We start from the raw sequence: 27,006 nt of genomic DNA, 5'->3' as shown, positions 1-27,006 counted from the left end.
AGTGCACCACGGCTAGCCTGGAGGGAGTTCGGAAAAAAGTCTGGAGCTGCCGAAGAGGCAAGAGACTTTTTCTTCCCTCTTTGTTTCCTGGTGCGCGAGGAGAGGGGATTAAGAGCACTGCTTAAAGGAGCTCCAGAGATGGGCGCGAGCCGTGGCTAAAAGTGTGGGCCCCAGAGACGGGCGTGGGACGCCGGGGCTGCTACTGCCGCCACCAAGAAGCCTGTGTGCGAAAACAGGTCACTGTCCATACCCCCTCTCTGGGGAGACTGTGCAGCCCACCACTGCCAGGGTCCCAGGATACAGGGACAACTTCCCCAGGAGAACGCAAGGGTGTGCCTCGTGCTGGTGAAACGTCACGCCGGCCTCTGCCGCTGTAGGCTCGCCCCGCACTCCATACCCCTCCCTCCCCCCGGCCTGAGTGAGCCAGAGTCCCCAAATCAGCTGCTCCTTTAAACCCGTCCTGTCTGAGCGAAGAACAGACGCCCTCCGGCGACCTACACGCAGAGGCGGGGCCAAATACAAAGCTGAGACCTGGGAGCTGTGAGAATAAAGAGAAAGGGAGGTCTCTCCCAGCAGTCTCAGGAGCAGCGGATTAAAGCTCCACAATCAACTTGATGTACCCTGCATCTGTGGAATACATGAAGAGACAACAAATCATCCCCAATTGAGGAGGTGGACTTTGAGAACAAGATTTATGACATTTTCCACTTTTACTCTTTTTACAATGAATTATCTCAAATTTCAGAGGTGGAATTTGAGAGCAAGATTTACGATTTTATCCCCTTTTTCTCTTTTTGTGAATGTGCATGCGTATGTTCCTGTGTGAGATTTTGTCTGTATAGCTTTGCTTCCACCATTTGTCCCAGGGTTCTATCCGTCCGTTTTTTTTTTTTCAATTAAAAATTTTTTTAAATATTTTTTTTATTTAAATGCTATTGTATTTTACCATACTTTATTCTATTTACTTCATCTTCTCTCTTTCTCTTTTTCCTACCTTCCCTCCTTCCTCGCTCCCTCCCTCCCTTCCTTCCTTCTTTCCTTCCTTCTTTCTTTCTCTCTCTCTTTCTTTCTTTCTTTCTATTTCTATTAATTTTTTCTTTCTAATTTTTCTCTCTTTTATTTTGAGCCGGGTGGATGAAAGGCTCTTGGTGCTGCAGCCAGGAGTCAGTGATGTGCTTCTGAGGTGGGAGAGCCAACTTTAGGACACTGGTCCACAAGAGAACTCCCAGCTCCACATAACATCAAATGGCGAAAATCTCCCAGAGATATCCATCTCAACACCAGCACCCAGCTTCACTCAACGACAAGCAAGCTACAGTGCTGGTCAACCTATGCCAAGCAACTAGCAAGACAGGAACACAACCCCACCCATTAGCAGAGAGGCTGCCTAAAAATATAATTAGGCCACAGACAACCCCAAACACACCACCAGATGTGGAACTGTCCACCAAAAAGAAAAGATCGAGCCTCATCCACCAGAACACAGGCACCAGTCCCCTCCAACAAGAAGCCTACACAACCCACTGAAACAACGTTACCCCTGGGGACAGACACCAAAGACAACAGGAACTACGAACCTGCAGCCTGCAAAAAGGAGACCCCAAACACAGTAAGATAAGCAAAATGAGAAGACAGAAAAACACACAGCAGGTGAAAGAGCAAGATAAAACCCCACCAGACCTAACAAATGAAGAGGAGCCAGGCAGTCTACATGAAAAAGGATTTAGAATAATGATAGTAAAGATGATCCAAAATCTTGGAAATAGAATAAACAAAATGCTAGAAACAGTTAACAAGGACCTAGAAGAACTAAAGATGAATCAAGCAATGATTAGAAACACAGTAAATGAAATAAAAAATACTCTAGATGGGATCAATAGCAGAATAACTGAGGCAGAAGAACGGATAAGTGACATGGAAGATAAAATAGTGGAAATAACTGCTGCAGAGCAGAATAAAGAAAAAAGAATGAAAAGAACTGAGGACAGTCTCAGAGACCTCTGGGACAACATTAAACACACTAACATTCAAATTATAGTAGTTCCAGAAGAAGAAGAAAAAAAGAAAGGGACTGAGAAAATATTTGAAGAGATTAGAGTTGAAAACTTCCCTAATATGGGAAAGGAAACAGTTAACCAAGTCCAGGAGGCACAGAGAGTCCCATACAGAATAAATCCAAGGAGAAATACACCAAGACACATATTAATCAAACTGTCAAAAATTAAACACAAAGAAATCATATTAAAAGCAGCAAGGGAAAAACAACAAATAACACACAAGGGAATCCCCATAAGGTTAACAGCTGATCTCTCAGCAGAAACTCTACAAGCCAGAAGGGAATGGCAGGACATATTTAAAGTGATGAAGGAGAAAAACCTGCAACCAAGATTACTCTACCCAGGAAGGATCTCATTCAGATTTGAGGGAGAAATTAAAACGTTTACAGACAAGCAAAAGCTGAGAGAGTTCAGCACCATGAAACCAGCTTTACAACAAATGCTAAAGGAACTTCTCTAGGCAAGAAACACAACAGAAGGAAAATACCTACAATAACAAACCCAAAACAATTAAGAAAATGGGAATAGGAACATACGAATTGATAATTACCTTAAATGTAAATGGACTAAATGCTCCCACCAAAAGACACAGATTGGCTGAATGGATACAAAAACAAGACTCATATATATGCTGTCTACAAGAGACTCACTTCAGACCTAGAGACACATACAGATTGAAGGTAAGGGGATGGAAAAAGATATTACATGCAAATGGAAATCAAAAGAAAGCTGGAGTAACAATTCTCATATCAGACAAAATAGACTTTAAAATAAAGACTACTAGAAGAGACAAAGAAGGACACTACATAATGATCAAGCGATCGATCCAACAAGAAGATATAACAATTGTAAATATTTATGCACCCAACATAGGAGCACCTCAATACATAAGGAAAATACTAACAGCCATAAAAGGGGAAATCAACAGTAACAGAATCATAGTATGGGACTTTAACACCCCACTTTCACCAATGGAGAGATCATCCAAAATGAAAATAAATAAGGAAACACAAGCTTTAAATGATACATTAAACAAGATGGACTTAACTGATATTTATAGGACATTCCATCCAAAAACAACAGAATACACATTTTTCTCAAGTGCTCATGGAACATTCTCCAAGCTTTGGTAAATATAAGTAAATTGAAATAGTACCAAGAATCTTTTCCAACCACAATGCTATGAGACTAGGTATCAATTACAGGAAAAGATCTATAAAAAATACAAACACATGGAGGCTAAACAATACACTACTTAATAACGAAGTGATCACTGAAGAAATCAAAGAGGAAATAAAAAAATACCTAGAAACAAAAGACAATGGAGACACGATGACCCAAAACCTATGGGATGCAGCAAAAGCAGTTCTAAGGGGGAAGTTTATGGCAATAAAATCCTACCTTAAGAAACAGGAAACATCTTGAATAAACAACCTAAACTTGCACCTAAAGTAATTAGAGAAAGTAGAACAAAAATTCCCCAAAGTTAGCAGAAGGAAAGAAATCATAAAGATCAGATCAGAAACAAATGAAAAAGAAATGAAGGAAACAATAGCAAAGATCAATAAAACTAAAAGCTGGTTCTTTGCAAAGATAAACAAAGTTGATAAACCATTAGCCAGACTCATCAAGAAAAGAAGGGAGAAGACTCAAATCAATAGAATTAGAAATGAAAAAGGAGAAGTAACAACTGACACTGCAGAAATACAAAAGATCATGAGAGATTACTAAAAGCAACTCTATGCCAATAAAATGGACAACCTGGAAGAAATGGACAAATTCTTAGAAATGCACAATATGCCAAGACTGAATCAGGAAGAAATAGAAAATATGAATAGACAATCACAAGCACTGAAATTGAAACTGTGATTAAAAATCTTTCAACAAATATAAGCCTAGGACCAGATGGCTTCAACGGTGGATTCTATCAAACATTTAGAGAAGAGATAACACCTATCCTTCTCAAACTCTTCCAAAATATTGCAGAGGGAGGAGCACTCCCAAACTCATTCTACGAGGCCACCATCACCTTGATACCAAAACCAGGCAAGGATGTCACAAAGAAAGAAAACTACAGGCCAATATCACTGATGAACATAGATGCAAAAATCCTCAACAAAATACTAGCAAACAGAATCCAACAGCACATTAAAAGGATCATACACCATGATCAAGTGGGGTTTATTCCAGGAATGCAAGGATTCTTCAATATATGCAAATCAATCAATGTGATACATCATATTAACAAATTGAAGGAGAAAAACCATATGATCATCTCAATAGATGCAGAAAAAACTTTCGACAAAATTCAACACCCATTTCTGATAAAAACCCTGCAGAAAGCAGGCATAGAGGGAACTTTCCTCAACATAATAAAGGCCATATATGACAAACCCACAGCCAACATCATCCTCAATGGTGAAAAACTGAAAGCATTTCTACTAAGATCAGGAACAAGACAAGGCTGCCCACTCTCACCACTCTTATTCAACATACTTTTGGAAGTTTTAGCCACAACAATGAAAGAAGAAAAGGAAATAATAGGAATTCAAACTGGAAAAGAAGAAGTAAAGCTGTCACTGTTTGCAGATGACATGACACTATACATAGAGAATCCTAAAGATGCTACCAGAAAACTACTAGAGCTAATCAATGAATTTGGTAAAGTAGCAGGATACAAAATTAATGCACAAAAATCTCTGGCGTTCCTATACACTAATGATGATAAATCTGAAAGTGAAATCAAGGAAACACTCCCATTTACCATTGCAACAAAAATAATAAAGTATCTCGGAATAAACCTACCTAAGGAGACAAAAGACCAGTAAGCATAAAATTATAAGACACTGATGAAAGAAATTAAAGATGATACAAATAGATGGAGAGATATACCATGTTCCTGGATTGGAAGAATCAATATTGTGAAAATGACTCTACTACCCATAGCAATCTACAGATTCAATGCAATCCTTATCAAACGACCACTGGCATTTTTCACAGAACTAGAACAAACAATTTCAAAATTTGTTTGGAAAAATAAAAGACACAGAATAGCCAAAGCAATCTTGAGAACAAATAATGGAGCTGGAGGAATCAGGCTCCCTGACTTCAGACTATACTACAAAGATACAGTAATCAAGACAGTGTGGTACTGGCACAAAAACAGAAAGATAGTTCAGTGGAACAGGATAGAAAGGCCAGAGATAAACCCACGCACATATGGTCACCTTATCTTTGATAAAGGGGGCAGGAATGTACAGTGGAGAATGGACAACCTCTTCAATAAGTGGTGCTGGGAAAACTGGACAGGGACATGTAAAGTATGAGATTAGAACACTGCCTAACACCATATACAAAAATAAACTCAAAATGGATAAAAGACCTAAATTTAAGGCCAGACCCTATCAAATTCTTAGAGGAAAACATAGGCAGAACACTCTGTGACCTAAATCACAGCAAGATCCTTTTTGACCACCTCCTAGAGAAATGGAAATAAAAACAAAGATAAACAAATGGGACCTAATGAAACTTCAAAGCTTTTGCACAGCAAAGGAAACCATAAACAAGACCAAAAGACAACCCTCAGAATGGGAGAAAATATTTGCAAATGAAGCAACTGACAAAGGATTAATCTCCAAAATTTATAAACAGCTCATGCAGCTCAATAGCAAAAATACAAAAAACCCAATCCAAAAATGGGCAGAAGACCTAAATAGACATTTCTCCAAAGAAGATATACAGACTGCCAACAAACACATGAAAGAATGCTCAACATCATTAATCATTAGAGAAATGCAAATCAAAAGTACAGTGAGATATCATCTCACACCAGTCAGAATGGCCATCATCAAAAAATCTAGAAACAATAAATGCGGGAGAGGGTGTGGAAAAAAGGGAACACTCTTGCACTACTGGTGGGAATGTGAATTGGTACAGCCACTATGGAGAACAGTATGGAGGTTCCTTAAAAAACTAAAAATAGAACTACCATATGACCCAGCAATCCCACTACTAGGCATATACCCTGAGAAAACCATAATTCAAAAAGAGACATGTACCAAAATGTTCATTCGAGCTTTATTCACAATAGTCTGGAGATGGAAACAACCTAAGTGTCCATCATCGGATGAATGGATAAAGAAGATATGGAGCATATATACAATGGAATATTACTCAGCCATAAAAAGAAACGAAATTGAGCTATTTGTAATGAGGTGGATAGACCTAGAGTGTGTCATACAGAGTGAAGTAAGTCAGAAAGAGAAAGACAAATACTGTATGCTAACACATATATATGGAATTTAAGAAAAAAAATGTCATGAAGAACCTAGGGTCAAAACAGGAATAAAGACACAGACCTACTTGAGGATATGGGGAGGGTGAAGGGTAAGCTGTGACAAAGTGAGAGAGAGGCATGGACATATATACACTACCAAATTAAGGCAGATAGCTAGTGGGAAGCAGCCGCAGAGCACAGGGAAATCAGCACGGTGCTTTGTGACCGCCTGCAGGCGTGGGATAGAGAAGGTGGGAGGGAGGGAGACGCAAGAGGGAAGGGATATGGGAACAGATGTATATGTATAACTGATTCACTTTTTTATAAAGCAGAAACTAAAAAAAAAAAAAATGACTCTCCCAGGGTCTCTGGATCCCAGCTCCCTAGCTTGCTGCATTTATATGAAGATAATATTCCAGGGTCTTATAAACATAAGGGAAGGTATATACAATAATAGAAAAAATCCTCAAGAACCGCTATATTGAGTCATACACAAAATTCTACTTGATTTTCATATTTTGCTTTATAATAGGGAATTCATGACTTAAAGACAAAAATTAATGAGTATGTTCATTACATATAGACATTATGTTATTATTGTATTCAAATTGCTATTTTATATTATTGGATAGAATTTCGTATTGAATTAGAAAAAAAATACCTTTAAATATTTCCTGTTTGTATACTAGGTTGTATATTACAACCTAACAGTATTCTGACTGCACATTCTGGACTTTGCCTAGAGAAAACTACTCAGGAGAGTATAGGCAGTAACTCATTTGTGTCATCTTTACTTTCCCAAATATATACTGTCTCATACACTTAAAAGCATGTGTGGGCTTAAAGATGGCTACACATTCTTTGCTACTTCTCCCATTGAGTCATGAAGTCTAATATTCTTCCCCTTCAATACTGGTTAGCTCTTTTGACTTGCTTTACCATAGAATGCATAGAGGTAATGTTCAGGAGCTACTTAGGTATTCCCCTGGGCTTCTTGGAACACTCTTTTTGGGGATCCAGAACTTCCATGTAAAGGGTATGGTTCCCCTGAGACCACTATGCTAGAATGGTCATGTGTAGGTGCTCTGGTTGTCCCAGCTAAGTCAGCCTTCTAGCCCTCCCTACCAAGGTGACAGACATAAAATTAAAGCCAACTTGACCCTCCCAACCAGACCATGCCCCAGTTGAATATCACTTACTGACCTCAATCAACGTCATGGGCAACTGAAGAATTGCCAGCAAAGCATTACTCAAATCATGACCTCTTCCCCACAAAACCATGGGATATTATAAAATACTTCTTGTTTTAAGTCATGAAGTTTTAGGGTAGCTTATTATGAAGCAGTAGATAACTAGAACAGTGCATAAAAGGTAATAACTGCATATTAATGTCAGAAGTCTTAAATTTCCATAAATCAGTAATAAACTACCACTACTGATAGTTCAGTCCTTACACATAATTATTGTACACTAGATATAGATAAGCACACTATGGTAAATAAATACTATGCACAAGAATGTTTGTATCTCACAAAGGGCACTGAATTTTATTGTAATTCCTCTTATATTCCATAATGGCAAGATTACCTAAATAACCTAAATAATATTAATTTGTAGTCTTACAAATAAACCAAATTAACTAAAATAATGCTTATCTCAGATGCAGTGAAAGAGGCTTGCTTATACCCATAAGCCACTACTTGCACGTCACTCAATACACCTCTATGTTAAGTTAAAGGAATATCTGGGTTAGAAAGAACAACAAGACTCTCAAAATTCATAAACAAGGTGTTTTAAAAAAATATGTCATAGAATTGTCTTCAGGAGCGATTTCCTTTTCTTTGCTTCTGTATGAATAGGCAAAATATTTAGAAATGTTTTCTTATTTTTCCACACAGCCTAAGGTAAGAGGAGTAAATATGAGTTGTAAAGAAAGCTCCATGGCACACACAGGACCACCAAGTCTTTTCTTTTTTGCCTTGGCCTATAAAGAAACTAGCTTGGAACTGAGTATCTATCAGCAGCTCTTGACCTAACAGGATTAATAGATTTCAGAATTTTCCAAGTTTCCTTGGAATCTATTTTCCAAATTTAGTTTGGTTTCAAGTTCCTCCATGAAAATTAAGGATCCTAAAGAAACCAAACAAAATGCATTTATTTTAAACAATATATCTTCTTGATCAAATCTCTTGTATAATAAATGTCAAAACATAAAGATAGGTAATTGAATGGTTTGAATATTACAAACAGTGCTGACCAAATGTCCATTGGCTGAGATCCATAACAGATAGTGGTTTCAGTTTTAAAGTAGATAAGATTCATTAACAGTTGTATTACAAGCAGGGAGACAAAAATAGTAAACATAAGTAACAATAATGTCAAAATGGTAAGAGTTAAAAAGTATAGAACTAAAATATCACTTGAAGTTGGTAGCTAATCTGTTACAACACACTTTCTACTGATCCTGATTGTTAGAGTGATATTGTGAGTTAGGCTTTATATAAACATGATTAATGAAATAAGAGAGAGTGGAATCAATATTACGCCCTGATTCAGAAACCTTAGAGTGGCAAAAATGTGTTTTAACAAGTCTTCCAGGTTAATTCTGATGCATGTTAATATTCTGGTTTAGACTGTAACTACCTCTACAAAGATCACAAAGTCAAATACTTAAAGCAAAGATCAATAGTTGCATTAAAGCTCCTTTCCTTCTAAAAATTATCTTCTTAGGATACTAGCATGTATGACCATTGTTGAACAGACTCTCCTGATCTTCAAGTGGAATATTTGCCTGTAATTTGTAAAGAAGCAGACTGTCCTAGAGTTGAAAGGGATGTTCAATAAGCTGAAAGGTATATAATTGTGAAAAAATTAATTATTGACATTTTTTCAAGTTAAGGTATATTAGGAGTTCTATTTCCCCTTGGATATAGAAAGCTGGGACTAGTGTTCCTTCTACCCTAGCAAGAAAACCTATGTAAAGTAAAAAAAATCACAATTTTGCTGAAGATATCAAAGAGCCAAAGTCACTAGTCAACCAAGTAGTATCAAATCCACTGACTTTCAGCCCCTGCCAAGGAGAGATGAGACACGAGCATGTCACCAGTGACAGACTACAGTTAGAAGAGATGCTGGGTGCTATATAACTAGGTTAGATGCATTCAGCTACAATTGTAATGTATTGTAAAGGTCAGCTGTGGAGTAAAGTATAGCACACTAGGAGCTGTAGACAGAGGAGTTTGCATCCACTTGCAGGCTCTTCTCCATGGACTTCAATCTCCTGCTCATGAGAAAGACTGTGGGAAGAGTAGGAGTTAGGCAAGTACCTTTCTTGGTGTTGCAGGCATGGAGGGGGTAATGGTCAATGCTGGGAGAAAAGCATGAAGTCCTGTTGCAACCCTTCACTGGAAAAGAAAAAAAGCCTCTGGGGGAGGAGCAGAAAACCTGTCACCACCAGGGCAAACATGCAGACCCACTGTAGCCACAGGAAAGCTTAAACAAACAAACAAACAAATAACACTTCCAACCCTGGGGAAGTCTCGGACTCAGGAGCCTACACCAATAATATCAGAGACCTGCTACAACTGGGAGAGGGAAAAGAAACTCTCCCATGGAAGACCAACAAGAGATAGATGGAGTTTGGCTGCCAGGAAGAGAAGAGGCAGGACCACTGAGAAAGGCTATTTCTAAGACCTAGAAACAGATCCTGTCTAAGGTAGAGAACCCCTTGTCCTCACCACCAGACTACCAAGCACCAAGCAGTGTGTAACTGCAGTCTATCACTGGTTGAGGGAAAAAAGTTTGAAGAGGGATACAATTTGTTGTAGAGATGAAAGCAGAAGCTAAAGGTAAAGGAGAAACATTGAGAAAATGCATCTGAAATTCCAGCCTTCAATCTAAGAGAAAGAAATTAAAAGCCAATGGTTCACTGAAGGTAATCATAGGAAGAAGACAACCCAAATTCAGCTAATTACTGACTATATTCACTCAACAACATCCCTTCCCATATACACACATTCACTAACAGCCTAACAGAAGAGACGTAACCATTTCCAGACATAAAGTCTCTACTGTTAAACACAAAATGTCTGATGTTTAGTCAAAAATTACATGACAGGGGCTTCCCTGGTGGCACAGTGGTTGAGAGTCTGCCTGCCGATGAAGGGGATGCGGGTTCGTGCTCCGGTCCGGGAAGATCCCACATGCTGCAGAGCAGCTGGGCCCGTGAGCCATGACCACTGAGCCTGCGTGTCTGGAGCCTGTGCTCCGCAATGGGAGAGGCCACAACAGTGAGAGGCCCATGTACCACACACACACAAAAAAATTACATGGCACACAAAAAGGCAAGAATAAAAGCACAGTGGTAAGAGAGAAAATAATCAACAGAGCAGACTCAAATATGACCCCTATGTTTAATCTATCAAATGAGATATTTCAGCAGAGATGGTGTTATGAATTGAATTGTGCATCCTGGCCAAGCTCATGCATTGAAACCCTAAACCCAATGTGATTGCATTAGGAGACAAGTCCTTTAGGGAGGTAATCAAGGTTGAATGAGGTCATAAAGGTGAGGCCAGATCCCACAGGGCTAATGTCCTTATAAGAAGATGAAGAGACACCAGAGCACACACTCTCTCTCTCTCTGTCTCTCTCTCTCTCCATATGTACACACAGAGGAAAGGCCAAGTGAGGACACAGTGATAAAGCAGCCATCTACAAGTCAGGAAAAGAGGCCTCACCAGACACCAGTCCCCACAGCTCCTTGATCTTGAACATCTAGCCTCCAGATCTGTGAGAAAATACACTTTTGTTGTTTTAGCCACTCAGTTTGTGGTATTTTGTTATGACCACCTAAGCAGACGAATACACGTGAACTCTACTAAAAAATCAAATGGAAATTCAAGAAATAAAAAAAAAAAACATGATAAGGGAGATAAAGAATACCTCTGTCAAATTCATAAGTAGACTCAAGACAGCTGAATAGACAATCATTGAACTTGAAGATCAGTCCATAGAAATAACCCAAGCTTAAAAACCAAGAGTGGCAAAAAAAAAAAACAGATTTCAAGAGTTATGGGATAATATGAAACAATCTCACATATGTGTAATTTGAATCCCAGAAGAAGAGAGACAATAATGCAGGAGGATTTTGTCAAGAAATAATGGTCAAGAGTTGTCAAAAATTCATGGCAGACATCACAACATAGATGCAAGAAATTCAAAGACTTCTCAGAAGGATAAATTACTAAACAGATAGACAGATGGACACACACACACACACACACACACACACTCCCAGATACATTATATTCAAAGTGCTGATAAAAAAATGTTGAAGGCAGGGCTTCGCTAGTGGCACAGTGGTTGAGAGTCTGCCTGCCGATACAGGGGACACGGGTTTGTGCCCCAGTCCGGGAAGATCCTACATGCCGCGGAGCGGCTGGGCCCGTAAGCCATGGCCACTGAGCCTGCGCGTCTGGAGCCTGTGCTTTGCAACGGGAGAGGTCACAACAGTGAGAGGCCCGCGTACAGCCAAAAAAAAAAAAAAATGCTGAAGGCAGCCATCAGAGAAAAGAATCATTATTTCCATAGGAATAAAATTAAGATTTACCACAGACATTAAAACCCATGAAGGACAGATAATAGTGGAGTCAGGTATTTAAAATGCAGCTGGGAAAACAAAATTGCTATCTTAGAATTTTATATCCAATGAAAATATCTTTGGGTATAAAAGACGTACTCTGCACAGACATACTCTACACACAATATAAAAAAAATTCTTCAGGGAGAAGGAATATGATACCAGATGAAACTTGGATGTACACACACACAAAAAAAGTCTTCAGGAAAATCCATTTTCCCAACTGCCTTAGCTATTGCACTGCTGAAAAGAATGCAGCCTTTTCATCTCAGCTCATAAGCTTCAGAGAGCGATCATCTCAGTCAGGGTCTTCAACAGGACTGGAAAGCAGTCAAATCCTACAGTGCTGTTATCTTAGCACCTAGCATCCTTCCAAAGAGTGGCTGAAATGAATTGATATCTCTGTTCAAAAAGTCATTTACTGATATCTTACAAATACGTTGATTGGAAGGAACTCCATAATAGGAATATGAATATCTCAGTGACAGTCTCTAATAACATTATTATTATGTTGCATATGAATAAGATGTCTTTATTGGCCAAAAACACCCACTGAAGGAAAGGGTTGAAACAGACATTCAAAATTAACTGGACTGGTCCAGTAAGCTACAGTGGACTGGTAGCCTCATTCTCAAGACAATTTCTTGTCATTTATTATGGTTCTTGTTAGACTGTCCTGAACTTTGCTAGTTGGCATTCCTTCCTGCTTTTGACAACAGCATATTTCAGAAAATTGTTAAAATTTCTATATTCCTATGATTCTATTTCTTTAAATTATACTCTTCAAGTATTCTGTAGCCTATAATGAAATTTAAGATGTACTATCAGATGACCAGGACAGAATGCAAGATTCATAGAATACAGGAGAGAGGACATATATTACATTCATATTTGAATTTGGAAGAAGTCTAACAATAATGGTACTCATCTAAAGAGGGCAACTACGTTATGCAAAAATAATATTCTGTAAACCATAAGACAAAATTAGTTTTATTATAAAAATACATATGCTTTGTATATGAGTCATATAGAATTAACACAACCGATAGAATTTACTATGTTACATTGAAGTGAATACTTATTGCTTTCTTGCTGAATTTCTGATATTTTTGTTCCTTCATTTATATCTCCATTTGGAAACATTATTTCAATAAAATATTAGGAAGTAGAACATACTGTTTTGTAGTAATTTTGGTAATGCCTTTTAAAGCATTCCATCTAGGATAAGAAGACTGTACAAGAACTACATGGCTACCATTACTATCACCTTGATCTAGGAAATCAGGAATTTATTTAGTGTTAGTGGGAAAACATAAGAAAGAAAGTCTTTCCCATCTGCCTACTAATTCAATTCAATTAAATAAACATTCATTTTATTTATTTTATTTCCATGCACTAGCTGTGCAAGACATGGGCAGGCAGCTTAACAGAAAAAAGAACAATGTGCTCACTTACTAATTTGATTCGATGACCAGGAGTTGCACTGATTTCCCATGTGCATTCTTTCCTGCTTGGGTACTTGTCTGGCCAGTTGGGACTAGTGATGAAGCCACTTGGACTGTGAATCTTCTGTTCACACTCAGCTGTGCCAATAGTGATAAAATCAATTAGTGTGGAAATCTAGCCCAGGATTGGACCAGCAAGGAAGTAGCCTGTTTACACACTATCCTGATGAAAGATTTTCCTCAATAAATAATCATCACTCTAGTCTTCAGTATCATATTCATCTGCTTTGGTAAACCTGTTGCATAATCATTATCATAATCAGAAAATGTTTGTTTTTGGGTTCACATGAAATTGTGTTTACAATGAATTAGATAAATGTCTACAAGAAAATGAACTATTTTTAACTGCTGGATCTGTAAGTTTAGATTTTAACAGAGTAACATTATTGACAATCAAAGATATCAACTCTTGGGCTTCCCTGGTGGCGCAGTGGTTGAGAGTCCACCTGCCGATGCAGGGGACACGGGTTCGTGCCCCGGTCTGGGAAGATCCCACATGCCGCGGAGCGGCTGGGCCCGTGAGCCATGGCCGCTGAGCCTGCGCATCCGGAGCCTGTGCTCCGCAACGGGAGAGGCCACAACAGTGAAAGGCCCGCATACCACAAAAACAAAACAAAAACAGACAAAAAACAAAGATATCAACTCTTGGTATGTGCAAAATATTTAATGCTATGCCACAACAAAAATGATTATGTCGTTTTCAGTTATTTTTTTCCCTATTAACAGAAACATCATTTATAGCTAACTAGTATCACTAAGCCACTTTATGAAACATGTCTTTACATTTTCTCTCTCTCTTTGTTAAAGTATACACTTGAATACTTAAACCATAATTTTAGCTGCTAAAGTAAATTATCTGTCATTTCACCACAGTGAAATGAAGCACTAAGAGGAAAAATATGTAAACAACTACTAGCTTCTGAGTTAATTTTTAAAAATGTCATTCAATTAACATGAAATTTCTTTTAGGTCTTACAATTTAAACAACTTCATCTTGGAGGGGACCATCCAATATTCTTTATTTCAAACTTCCAAAACATGTAATATGCTCAGACTGTATTCTATCTGTATAATTTATGAAGTGTCACCCTGCATATCCTGGCTTAGGCTGGAAATTATTTGTTATGTATTGTGTAACCCATTCTAAAATACAATAAATTCTGTGAAATTTTCCAAGAAATCTCTGGGGAAATACTTTATTATATGGAAAAAACACTTGTTGCACTACAGGGCTGCACAGTAAGGATAAAATGACTGACATTACTGTGCTGTTGGCACATGGTCTCCGACTAGACCTTTGCTTTAACTGTGCCGGGTTTCCATAGGGAGATTGGGATTCTTAACCAAGGAACACACACACAAAAAGGGTGAAATTCAGCTCCTTTCAAAGAATATAGGGTCATGCAGCAAGACAGTAGTCTTAAAGTCTGGATCCTGTCTTGACAAGGTTTCCTAAATTCCATTATCCCTGTCCTTGCCTTGGCCATATGAAGTGTGGAATCTCCCAGATCTGGCAAATAGTTTAGTTTATAAGACAAAGCCAAGAGGCTCACTGCTAACCTGTATAAGGCACCTGTACTATAGCAGTGGTGAAAGAAAATCCAGCCCCTTTACTAACAGTAAAGATGAAATTTATTAGGGGTGCCTGGATACAATTCCATTTAAAAAGAAGTCCCTTCTTGAAAATACTTACTGTAATGAAGAGAGACTTTGGATATCTAAATTTATTTGCTACCTGTGAGTCACAGGCGACATGCATACTCTGAAAAGCTCTTTTTTTTTCTGAATTACCTTCCATATTTCAAAATAACTGGGCCTATTCCCCAGCCTATTGATTTAACAGAATACTTTACCAAGTTACACATATCACAGTCTCATTGGTTTATGCTCATACATGCAAGTAAAAAGAGAAAAAAATGCTACTTGCATATGATTCTGGGCAATGTCATTAACTCTGTGAAATAAAGAGGAAAAAATGTGACATATGACCATATTTGAATGGAACTGAATGGAACAAGGGTCAATTCAGGGTATTCTGTACTATTGGAATGTGCATACAAAGAAGTGCTATCTACCTGTGGTTCTAGTCAGGCACCCACCACTCTACATGTGCTAATGACTAGTTATGAAACCTGCCTTAGTAATAAATCCAAGTTAAATGGAAAATTCAGGAGCAGACCCATAAAGGAAGAAATAAGGCCTGAATAACTATTTCTTATTCCCGTGTAGCTCATATTGGCTCAGGAGATTAAGATAATTATCTTTATAAAACCTTCCAATATGGTAAGACTTTGGGACAAAAAACTGGTAAGCTAATATTGAGTTACTAGGATGCTTCTGTGTGTGTCTGTGCTCGGGAGGGGGAAAACCATGACTTAAAACTCTAAATGGCACAGTATTTTCAAATGTCTTTCTTCTGGTAGGCATTTGAATTTGATACTCCTGGTATTTAAAGTGACATCACTCATGTAGCACATATATGAGATATTTTGGGGAGGGAAATTGAACCAAATGTAAAACATTTAGCAGAAGTTAAGTTTAAATATGGAGATAGTTATAGGGTCTGTTCTGTGAAGACTGAGGGATAATGCAGTGCCTTTCTGGCTGCCAGATGGCATCACAGCAGCTTCTATGTCTGTTATACAAAGTTATTCTAATTCCAACCATATATGAAGTGCAGTACCTTTAGGTAATACAAGGTTTCCAATAATATGACTTGGATCTTTGAACACTGCATGTATTTTTATTTTTGACATTTGAACAGTTAACATTTATCACTAATTGATATGATTAACTCTACCTGGAAGGACTGCTTTACCCAAACTGCATGAAATTCTAGATGTTGTCAAAAAAAAGAACACTTCTTTCATACCTTCCTTGCAATCATGTTTATTTTCATGCAGCACAAATCCATTACGGCACTGACACATGTAGCTTCCCATTGTGTTGACACACTCATGTTGGCACCCGCCATTATCCTTAGAGCACTCATCTTTGTCTAGCAAAGAGATAACCCCATAGATTAGTAAGTAGCTTTAAAAACAAAGGATATCAAAGGAGAATCATTTAGTTGTGGTTAACACTGGCAAAGGGTAAATTAAGTCTCAGTTTTCCATGTTCCCAACATAAAACAAACAAACAAACAAACAAAAAATTTATAGTATCTTAGTTCTACCCACTCCTTGTTTAGCTTGGAGCCTTGTGCCATGAATTGTTTCCAAGATCATTTGCACTAGGGTGACAACATGTAGTCCTCTTTCATTCCTATGCTGGAGAAGTTTTGAGTAGGGCAAAGGAAATGAAAGAATCTTTTTCCAACTAATGCTAAACATTTATAGCGAATTTTTAAAGTAAATTAAAAATTGTGAGTAGTTTGATTAAATGCAAATAATGACATTTAAGTGGAGGGAAATCCTTCACTGTATTAACCATGGTGTATAGGCAGAGGCTAAACACATTTCCAAGATTTGTGTGTAATCGTTTTTTAAAGAATCACTTAATATAATTACTGTAGTTGATTTTTTTCATTAACTTTGTAGTTACGCTTAGCATTAATAAATCTGAACATTTTATAATATTTCAATACAGAATAAGGCATCATTAGACTATCCTAAAGAAGAAACAATTTATATATTTTAAACTAATCTCCTCTAGCAGACCAGTTTATTAATAAGTAATTCTGTAAAAGGGCTTTTAGTGTTCTAGAAGTAAAGGTTAGAAGAGGAAATATGAGCTTTAAGAAATAGCCAACAAATTCACTACAGGGAAAAAATCCCAACTATATTAGCAGGCAGTCAATTCAGTGAGCGGCATCAGTCAGCATATTATGTTGCTTAGCTGTCATTCCATGACTGGCTTGTCCTTTAAAGTAAATACTGGCCTCTGCTCCTGACACATACATATGATGACACATCACTCAGACCTTCCCCACTCCCATAGCACAGAGAGCAAAAAGGACACACAACAGTCACATCAAAGGTCAGGCTGAATTCAAAATTTACACTGTGAACTGATTTTTCTAGTGAGAATTTGTGAGCTCATGGTGGCATACAAATAGCAAATGTTATTTTTGCTTTTATAATCAAATCAATATTCCCCCTATGGAGATGGGTTTAGGAAAGGCATTTTTATCTAAGGATCTGATAGTAATTTTTATGAATGCAACTATTTTTCCCATTTTGTAGACTGATAACACGACATAGCACATATATGCTATGTCTTATATTGCCAATTAATGCATTGGCAATATCAGAATATTCCATATACATACAGGCAGTCCCAAAGTTCTAAAGAATATATCAGGATCAATATATCTGCAATTTATGTGTTCTCTACCTATCCTTAACATTTCCATTACACTTTTAATACAAACATTGCTTAATACAAGTGATGTCATGTGAAAATTGAGTTATCAAATACACTGCTAGAATATATGTATAGGTTAATCTAAAGCTTAGCTAAAATTCAAAATTGGACAAATCAAAATAGAAATTAAAAGCAACAGATAAAAGTCATCATCCCCAGCAAAGTAGCATATAAAATTGTGCTGGCATATGCCAAATAGTCAATATGAAAAGACAAAATTTTAGTAAACATCGGAATACTTGGAATTATCCAGACTTTTTAATATCATGCAAACAAAGAAAGCTATTTATTTAACTTAATATCATAAAAGATGAGTTCCACAAATATATTCTGAACTTATTATAAAAGGTCATCAAACTTGAGAAAAAAAAAACTATTAGCAAATATAATTCTGTTTTCACTTTCTTTCCTTTTCTCCTCTTAGGACACAAACTACTAATATTTTGAACAATGAAAATCCAAAGAAAGAGAGAAGGAAGGAGGATGCAGAGTTTTAAAAATTTCTCAGAAAGTCTGCATAAAAAATTCAATAATTGAGAATTCTATCAATGATTCATTTGAAATTTTCTAACATTTTCATACTATAGGCATGGAATTTAAAAAATACTTTTTATTAGTAAGAGAAACAAACATTTTATTGAGTAGAAGTCAAAACATTTAATTTTTGCAGGTGGAAATTAGCCTCCTTCTTTGGAATGGATATATCTGATTTCCATTCCTTCATGCTAGATGAAGGAAGGGTCCATTATTATGGAAAAAGGAAGTGGCATTTTCCCATCAGAGGCCTGCAGAGTATCCTTGAGACTATCAGAGGCCATCAGTCTATGAATAATACATACTGGATGGGACTGAAGTGGCAACCTGTATCAAGTTCTTGCAAGATTCAAAAATAAAAAGTTTCTCTTTGCAGAAAGCTTCCTTTTCTGTAGGAAAAAAAAGTAAAGGGTCCACACACCAGAACAGAAGCACATTAGCAGATATACTTACAATAAATGCTCAAATATAAAATAAACAGATCACACACTCGTGCATACACACATACACCCCATGCATGTGTGCACGCATACAAGACACACACAGGTTTCAACACAAAACTGTTGAAAATATAATCACCTTCAAAAGAGCTCTGATAAGCACTACTGAGAGCAACGACAGACAATTTGCTCTTTCTAAAACATGCAAATATTTAAATATCATTAATCATGAAACTTGCAACAGGATTCAGAATCATAGGAGAGCTTTATTTGTGTTTATTTGAAATTAATCACACTAATATTTAAAGTTTTGTTAGAATAATATCAGGTTGAATTTATTCTAAAAATATCTATGACCATTCCATGAAAGAAATGGTGTACAGGAGGAACAATGTAAAGAAATATCTATAAACACTGAAAGGTAGATAAGATGAGGAGCAGGTCAGTTGAAATCACTTGAATACATCTGTAGAAATATCAGACAGATCGTTTTATCTGACTCCTATATTTGTTACAGACAGAAATAAACTGGGAATCAAGAAATCTGGGTTTTACTGCATTTCTGCTACTGTGCAGGTCATTGGGTCCATCAGGAAAGGATCACATTCCCATTAAGTTACCTGTGAGGGGGACTGCCATTTAATGAGGTTATCCTTCAAGTCATCATTGAGTCTTTTCACCACTACCAGGTTGCCTAAAGAAGGTGGAATGTCTACGTGCAGCTCTCACTGCCTGAAGTTATTTGTTACATTATCCCCAAATAATGAACAGTGTGATTAAATTAAAAGTCCAGTTTCCCAAATGTTGCTGCTTTTACATGCATAAAATCCTACTAATATTTCCTTTAAGTTTAACCTATTTAAAGAAAAATAATTTTGCTCTGAATAGAATACAGTTAATTTTGCTTAATCACTTAAAATAAGTAAACTATATCATGTATACTTATGCAGATTTGTATACTTGTGTTCAAATATAACATCACATAAAATTAAGTTTGATTTTACTATCATAAAAGTAAAGTAATTATTGTTAATCTAAAAACAAACCTCATTCATTCCAGGAAAATAGCAGTATTATATTGTTGAACCAGATCTCTTCTAGAAAATGCCTATGCCATTATAGTCTGAATTATATAAAAAATTTAATAGACATGTAATTTTACATCATGTTCAAATAGCCTTACTTTTATAGTTGTAATTTCCTTATTTACTTTGATATTATTTCATTATATTGCTTTATAACATACCCTTAATATCAGAACTCTATGACACTAATTTTTATAGAGGAGCTTGTGGATATTCTGCTGTATAAACCAATCACTTCTAGAGTTTCAAGCTACAGCATTTTTCATGACTAATTTAAGACATTAAATAAGAATTTATGTGATGGTTTCTTACTTTGATGAGCATGGAAGTGACAGAAATATGTATTAATTATTTTGCTAATAAGTTCATAGTGTCATTCTTCCAATTTCATTTCTTAGGTCTATAAAGTGCTTATTTAAAATCAGAGGATATGTGCAAAAATAAGTAAAATCTCAGTATGATTATTTCATTACATAATTGTATTTTTTAAAATAATGCTACAGTTTATTTCATTATATTCATTAAAAATCTAAATACATTTCCTTGTGTTTTTTCTTCCTTGACGTATCACTTAGTTGCAAGACGGCTAGAAGTTATTTTTAAATAGCTTTCTTTACAAAATATATGAAATCACTTATAATAAATATTGTTTCTTTTTAAATTGAAGTTCTTGATAATATTTCTGGGAAAAAGTATGCTGAAAAGATAGCTAAACATGGTATATTTCTCATTATGTTTTCATAAATTCATAATCACTTCTAAACTTTTTAGAAAACTGGTTATAAACAGAACCACTTAAGATTAAGTTTCCAGACAGGGTGGGAGGGAGATGCAAGAGGGAGGAGATATGGGGATATATGTATATGTATAGCTGATTCACTTTGTTATACAGCAGAAACTAACACACCATTGTAAAGCAATTATACTCTAATAAAGATGTCAAAAAAAAAGTTTGTCTCCATCAAATGTTTCTGGATTAACATACACAATACAGCAAACATTTATTCAATTGTCTCTAAGATATTATGAATTAACTATAAAAATAAAAATTAGAAGCTTTAACTCAATTCAAAACATTTGCATTAATATTATTAATTTGCATTAATATTTATTAACTAATTAACAAAGAGATGGATTTAAAAATTTCACTCTCAAAGATCAAAGTCTATTAGGTAATATTTTCAAATCTAGAAAATATTTGGGGTAAAAGATAGGTAGAAATATGATGTGTGTTTTCCTTTTAAAATTACTTTTATATTTAAATCAGATGAAAACTGAGAAAAATTGTGGAGAAACTACACTGCACCATCTTTTCACCTTAACACAAACAGTCTTGGGATTTTTAAATAGCATCGTTCAGATCTGTTCCCACCTACGTGCTTAGCTGTATGCACAGTGCACATATAGCTTTATACCTAGATTTCCATTAATATTTTATCATATACAACTTTTTACACCATGAAATCATTAAACCATCCTTATGGTATGGAAGAGCTCACACAGTGCATTTGAAGGTTGTTTAAAATTTCTGTCACTATCACAGTATATTGAAAATCCTTCTTCCAGATTTTGAAATATTTCTTTATGAAAGAGTCCCAAGAATTGAATTTCTGAGCAAACAGATTAGTCATTGTAATAATTCTTGATTCCTATGCTAAATTTATTTCTAAAAAATTTGTCACAATTAATGCAGTAATGTGTTTTATCAAATCCCCAAGAGTGAATTTTAGCATAAAAAATCCTTCAATTTTGTTTGTGAAATACAATATCCCCATGGTTTATATGCCTACTTTCTAATAGATAGGATGAGTTATTTGACTTTTACCACACAATTACACTTATAGCATTATTAGAACTCTAAAATGATATTTTCAATGTGAATAGAATCTATATATTACAATGGGTGATCTCTAGTAAATTAAATTATGTTTTGGTAAGATGATCATAATCAGGACGTTAAGTAACACTGCCATCTCTTTATTGTACAAATCAAATATGTTTTTATCTTCCCTTTTCCTGAGCAAACATCTTCTCCACTAGCGGAAACTCCCATGAATTTAAATGTGAAATAGATCTAATTACTTATCCAGGACTATAGTATTTTAAATATGAATCTGACAAACTGCCAAGACTTTTCAATGAATCAAAAAGAAAACACTGAATGTTTATACTTAATTATCTTGGACTTTACAAAATAATAATCTAATAAAGAAGTGAAAAGTATATCTGTTGTTTTCCAGGTCACAGATACGTTGAACATAACACAAAACTAATGCTATTTGCAAAGCATGTGATCATCTCTTATAGTTAAGAGAACCCAAGATGAACTGAGGTTAAATACTTTGTGACACTGAACACTTAGAATATTACAGTTTTACTTTGATTATTAAAGAGATAATGTATGCCTGCATAATAGGTTCTCAGAATGATAGCTACAACATGAGAGTTTGGGGTTTAATTTTCCCTGAACTTCATTGTTCAGTTTACTTAACAATATTATTGTCCTAGAGACACAGGCAAATAACCTGTCTTTATTTTTTTTTATTTTTTTATTTTTTTTATTAGTTTCTGCTTTATAACAAAGTGAATCAGTCATACATATACATCTGTTCCCACATCCCTTCCCTCATGCATCTCCCTCCCTCCCACCCTCCCCATCCCACCCCTCCAGGCGGTCACAAAGCACCGAGCTGATCTCCCTGTGCTCTGCGGCTGCTTCCCACTATCTATCTACCTTACGTTTGGTACTGTATATATGTCCATGCCTCTCTTCCCTAGCACCATACACAAAAATAAGCTCAAAATGGATTAAAGACTTAAATGTAAAGCCAGAAACTATCAAACTCTTAGAGGAAAACATAGGTAGAACACTCTATGACATAAATCACAGCAAGATCCTTTTGGACCCACCTCCTAGAGAAATGGAAATAAAAACAAAGATAAACAAATGGGACCTAATGAAACTTCAAAGCTTTTGCACAGCAAAGGAAACCATAAACAAGACCAAAAGACAACCCTCATAATGGGAGAAAATATTTGCAAATGAAGCAACTGACAAAGGATTAATCTCCAAAATTTATAAACAGCTCATGCAGCTCAACATCAAAAAAACAAACAACCCAATCCAAAAATGGGCAGAAGACTTCAATAGGCATTTCTCCAAAGTAGATATACAGACTGCCAACAAACACATGAAAGAATGCTCAACATCATTAATCATTAGAGAAATGCAAATCAAAACTACAATGAGATATCATCTCACACCAGTCAGAATGGCCATCATCAAGAAATCTAGAAACAATAAATGCTGGAGAGGGTGTGGAGAAAAAGGAACACTCTTGCACTGCTGGTGGGAATGTGAATTGGTACAGCCACTATGGAGAACAGTATGGAGGTTCCTTAAAAAACTAAAAATAGAACTACCATATGACCCAGCAATCCCACTACTAGGCATATACCCTGAGAAAACCATAATTCAAAAAGAGACCTGTACCAAAATGTTCATTGCAGCTCTATTCACAATAGCCTGGAGCTGGAAACAACCTAAGTGTCCATCATCGGATGAATGGATAAAGAAGATGTGGCACATATATACAATGGAATATTACTCAGCCATAAAAAGAAACGAAACTGAGCTATTTGTAATGAGGTGGATAGACCTAGAGTCTGTCATACAGAGTGAAGTTAGTCAGAAAGAGAAAGACAAATACCGTATGCTAACACATATATACGGAATTAAAAAAAAAAATGTCATGAAGAACCTAGGGGCAAAACGGGAATAATGACAAAGCGAAAAAGATAACCTGTCTTTAGAATTTGGGAAGTTTTGCCTGAACAGAAACATCAGATAACGAATTTTAAATACTCTGGGGAACTTTAAATTTACTTATACTTTGTCACCAGTATATGTAGCATGCATCTTTAAAAAAAAGTTTTATTAAATAAAATGAGTGATTAAAGTATAGGATCCTGAATATTAATAATATAATAAAATCTATTCACCTTATAATTTTAATTTTTAAAATAAATATTTAAGTGGTTCTAAGATAAGAAGCCTTAACTCTAAACACTGGATGCATCACCTAAAATATGTAAACTACATAATATTTAGAGAATAGTAAAGTCTAAGGACATCTTCCTTTCATTGAAATAGTATATTAAAATGCTACTTTGAATAACAAATCTTAAATGAATGCCCGAGAATAATTTTTATTATTTATTTATTTATTTATTTATATTGAGGTATAGTTGATTTACAATGTTGTATTAGTTTCAAGTAAACAACATTGTGATTCAATATTTTTATAGATTATACTCCATTTAAAGTTATTATAAAATATTGGCTATATTCCCTGTGCTGTACATTACATCCTTGCAGCTTATTTATTTTATACATAATAGTTTTTACCTCTTAATCCCCTCCCCTTTTCTTGCCTCTCTCCCCCTTCCCTCTCCTTACTAATAACCACTAGTTTGTTTTCTATATCTGAGAAGAACTTTTAAAAGGCAATTAAATCTGAGGGAAGGAAGGGAATGAGAAAAAGGAGCCAAGATCCATTGTATTTTGAATGTACTTTCATATATGACTTGGACCTCAATGGAACTTGTGAACCATTAATTTCAATTAAACTGAAAGCCCCAAACAAACCCCAGGCGCTGTAAATCTCATTAAACTTAAATACATGGGGACTAGAATAAATAGACTTTGAATTAACTCAATCTAAATTACCTGATATTAAAACATAATTGGAATTCAGTTGCTTCACATTGCTTGCCAGTCTTTCAGGCAGAATAGATTGCTATATCTAGCAAGGCTTATTACAGTTTTATCTATTTTTGAAGTTTCAGAGTAATATTTTTAAAAGGAACAATTTTGAAATTGGGAAAATAAGGACATTTCACTGATGTTTCTATCTAGTTTCTTAAAATTTAGGGAGCTTTAATCAAATTTCAGCTCTTTAAGAGGGAATTTTTAATGTGAGTTGGTTCAACTAAACATTAAATTCCAAATGTAGACTTGTCAACTGCTAAATGTATCTGATAATATATTATTTTTAGTAAAATTATAATTTCCATATTTCTAGGCCTCTTACTGCAATCATTTCTATAATGATGAGGTAAAGTATGATTTTTAACGTCTGCTTAATAAAAAGAATGAATATATAATAGTAAGAAGAGGAATAATACACATGTTGCTAAGCAGTAAGAATAAAAAATATGCTGCTAAAATGAGACCACATAGTCCAAAGGCAAAGATAATTTTGAAAAAGTCTGCCACTTTTTGGAAGTCTGTTATCATTATCACTATCCACTTATAAAGTCACTGTGTGAAAATATTACCATAATAATTTTGTGTTGTTTTTACTAGCCTTTGAAATATTTGATTAGAATTTATGTAAGATCTAAGTGTTTGAGAGCTGCATTTCATCAGGGCCATTCTTATTAATATCCTAATTTTAAAAAAGTATTAAACTAGGATAAATGTTCATGCATTCTATGACACCTCCAAGTTCATTTACAGAAAACTGGGAAGAATGGATAGCATACAATTTAAGCCAATCCACCTTTAAAATCTGTAATATACACATGTAGAATGAGAATACTGATACCTGAGAAGAAATGTGCTTTGAAACCCTTCTTGGATACAGTATTGTCAGATTTGAATTCAATTCTCATATTGTTGAACTGAGATGTGATCACTTCAGGCACTTCAGCACCACAGAATTTGCCATGCAATTTAGACTCAGAAGAAAGACCACTCCAAATCTCCACATAATCGTATTTGCAAACCTAGAAATAAACATGTTTACTGTAATCACCAGATTTGAGAGAATCAGATGATTGACATTTATTTTTTATTAATTTATTATGTTTTTCCCTCTTTACTCCTGTGGTAGTCAAAGTGGATTTAACAGGTCCAAAAATCAAGAAAAGTGTCCAAATATGAAGCAGAAGGCATGATAGACAGATGAGAGAAGAATTTTACTCCGAATAGCTCCAAGAGATGTCTATACAAATGTATGCTTGTATATATGTATGTACAGCATACATGTTTTCCAAAAGATACAGATTTAAGGAAAACTGTGATGAATAATTGTTTAACAAAGCGTATGATTGAACTCTGGGCATGATGTGTACTTTGCAATATGTCAACTCAAATTACTGGCTCTTGTGATATTAATTAGGTGATAAATAAGCAAAATGTTGCTAGGAAAAATGAAATAAGTTTTCTATCTACTTTGTTACATCTGCAACTTTTATTTAGAGAGGGCTCTGACACAAGATGGGATAATGTTACCGAAGCTAAAGTTGTTTGATACTGACTTTCCTTTTAGATATCAATAAAATAAATAAAACAATGAAGTTATAACTTAACCCAGTATTCTATAATTCAAGATTTTGCTCATGCTTTTATTTTAAATATTCAAGACTTTAAACTATGAAAATGCACAGAATTTTATTAATAGCATTCCACACAGTAACCTCATCATAAGTTTAAGAATTCCAGGATATGTTACAGAGTTTGTAAAGGCTCCTTCCATGAATAAAGACTGCTACCATGAGAAAAATGATTTCAAACACAATGCCCCATTTATTTTAAACCATCTACCCTTCTTCCTTGTAAACATAAACGTTTATCCTTCTTAGGAACATCTATCAATTAGTGAATCAAAATGCCATTTCTGCCACAACCAACAGCTTTAGGGAAACTGAGAAAGTAGAAGCCATTCAATACTAAGCTCACATTACATTGAAGAACTGGCAGGGAGATTCCCATTTTCAAAACGTGTTGCTCATATGAAAGCTGTTCTAAGATTACTATAAAAATATGTTCTTAATTTTAATATTTCCCAAATTTAAGATAATTATTAAAGAAAAATGATGTTTCATGTGGATAAATTATGTAAGAAATATAAATTGCAGTCTTTTCCATCATAAAGCTTACATGATGTAAAGAAGATCTCAAAAGGTCCATTGAGCTCTAAAATTGTACAATTCTCTGAAATATCAGTGCATTACACTTCATATTTTAATTTCCTTTAAGGCAACACAAAAGTCTGCATTTCTTTTTAACTCAAAACCATAGAAGTGCCTTGACTACT

At 35.5% G+C, this 27,006-nt stretch overlaps 1 protein-coding gene across 2 annotated transcripts in view; it reads right to left on the bottom strand.

Moving 5' to 3' along the window:
* Positions 1-27,006, bottom strand: part of TLL1 (tolloid like 1) — a 281,852-nt gene that overhangs the window by 32,488 nt on the left and 222,358 nt on the right. Inside the window, exons 16-19 of one of the 2 annotated variants that reach the window (XM_081250937.1) lie at positions 25,513-25,693; positions 18,684-18,767; positions 16,352-16,477; positions 13,430-13,557 (exon numbers count right to left, since the gene is read on the bottom strand). In XM_081250937.1, the coding sequence (XP_081107063.1) occupies positions 13,430-13,557; positions 16,352-16,477; positions 18,684-18,767; positions 25,513-25,693 (519 nt within the window). The remainder of the gene's footprint in view (positions 1-13,429; positions 13,558-16,351; positions 16,478-18,683; positions 18,768-25,512; positions 25,694-27,006) is intronic. The other variant, XM_081250938.1, reaches the window with a different exon arrangement.

Source organism: Mesoplodon bidens, assembly GCF_964165515.1.
Source record: "Mesoplodon bidens genome assembly, chromosome: 1".
Classification (NCBI taxonomy): Eukaryota; Metazoa; Chordata; class Mammalia; order Artiodactyla; family Ziphiidae; genus Mesoplodon; species Mesoplodon bidens.
This window is presented reverse-complemented; position numbering and strand designations above follow the sequence as displayed.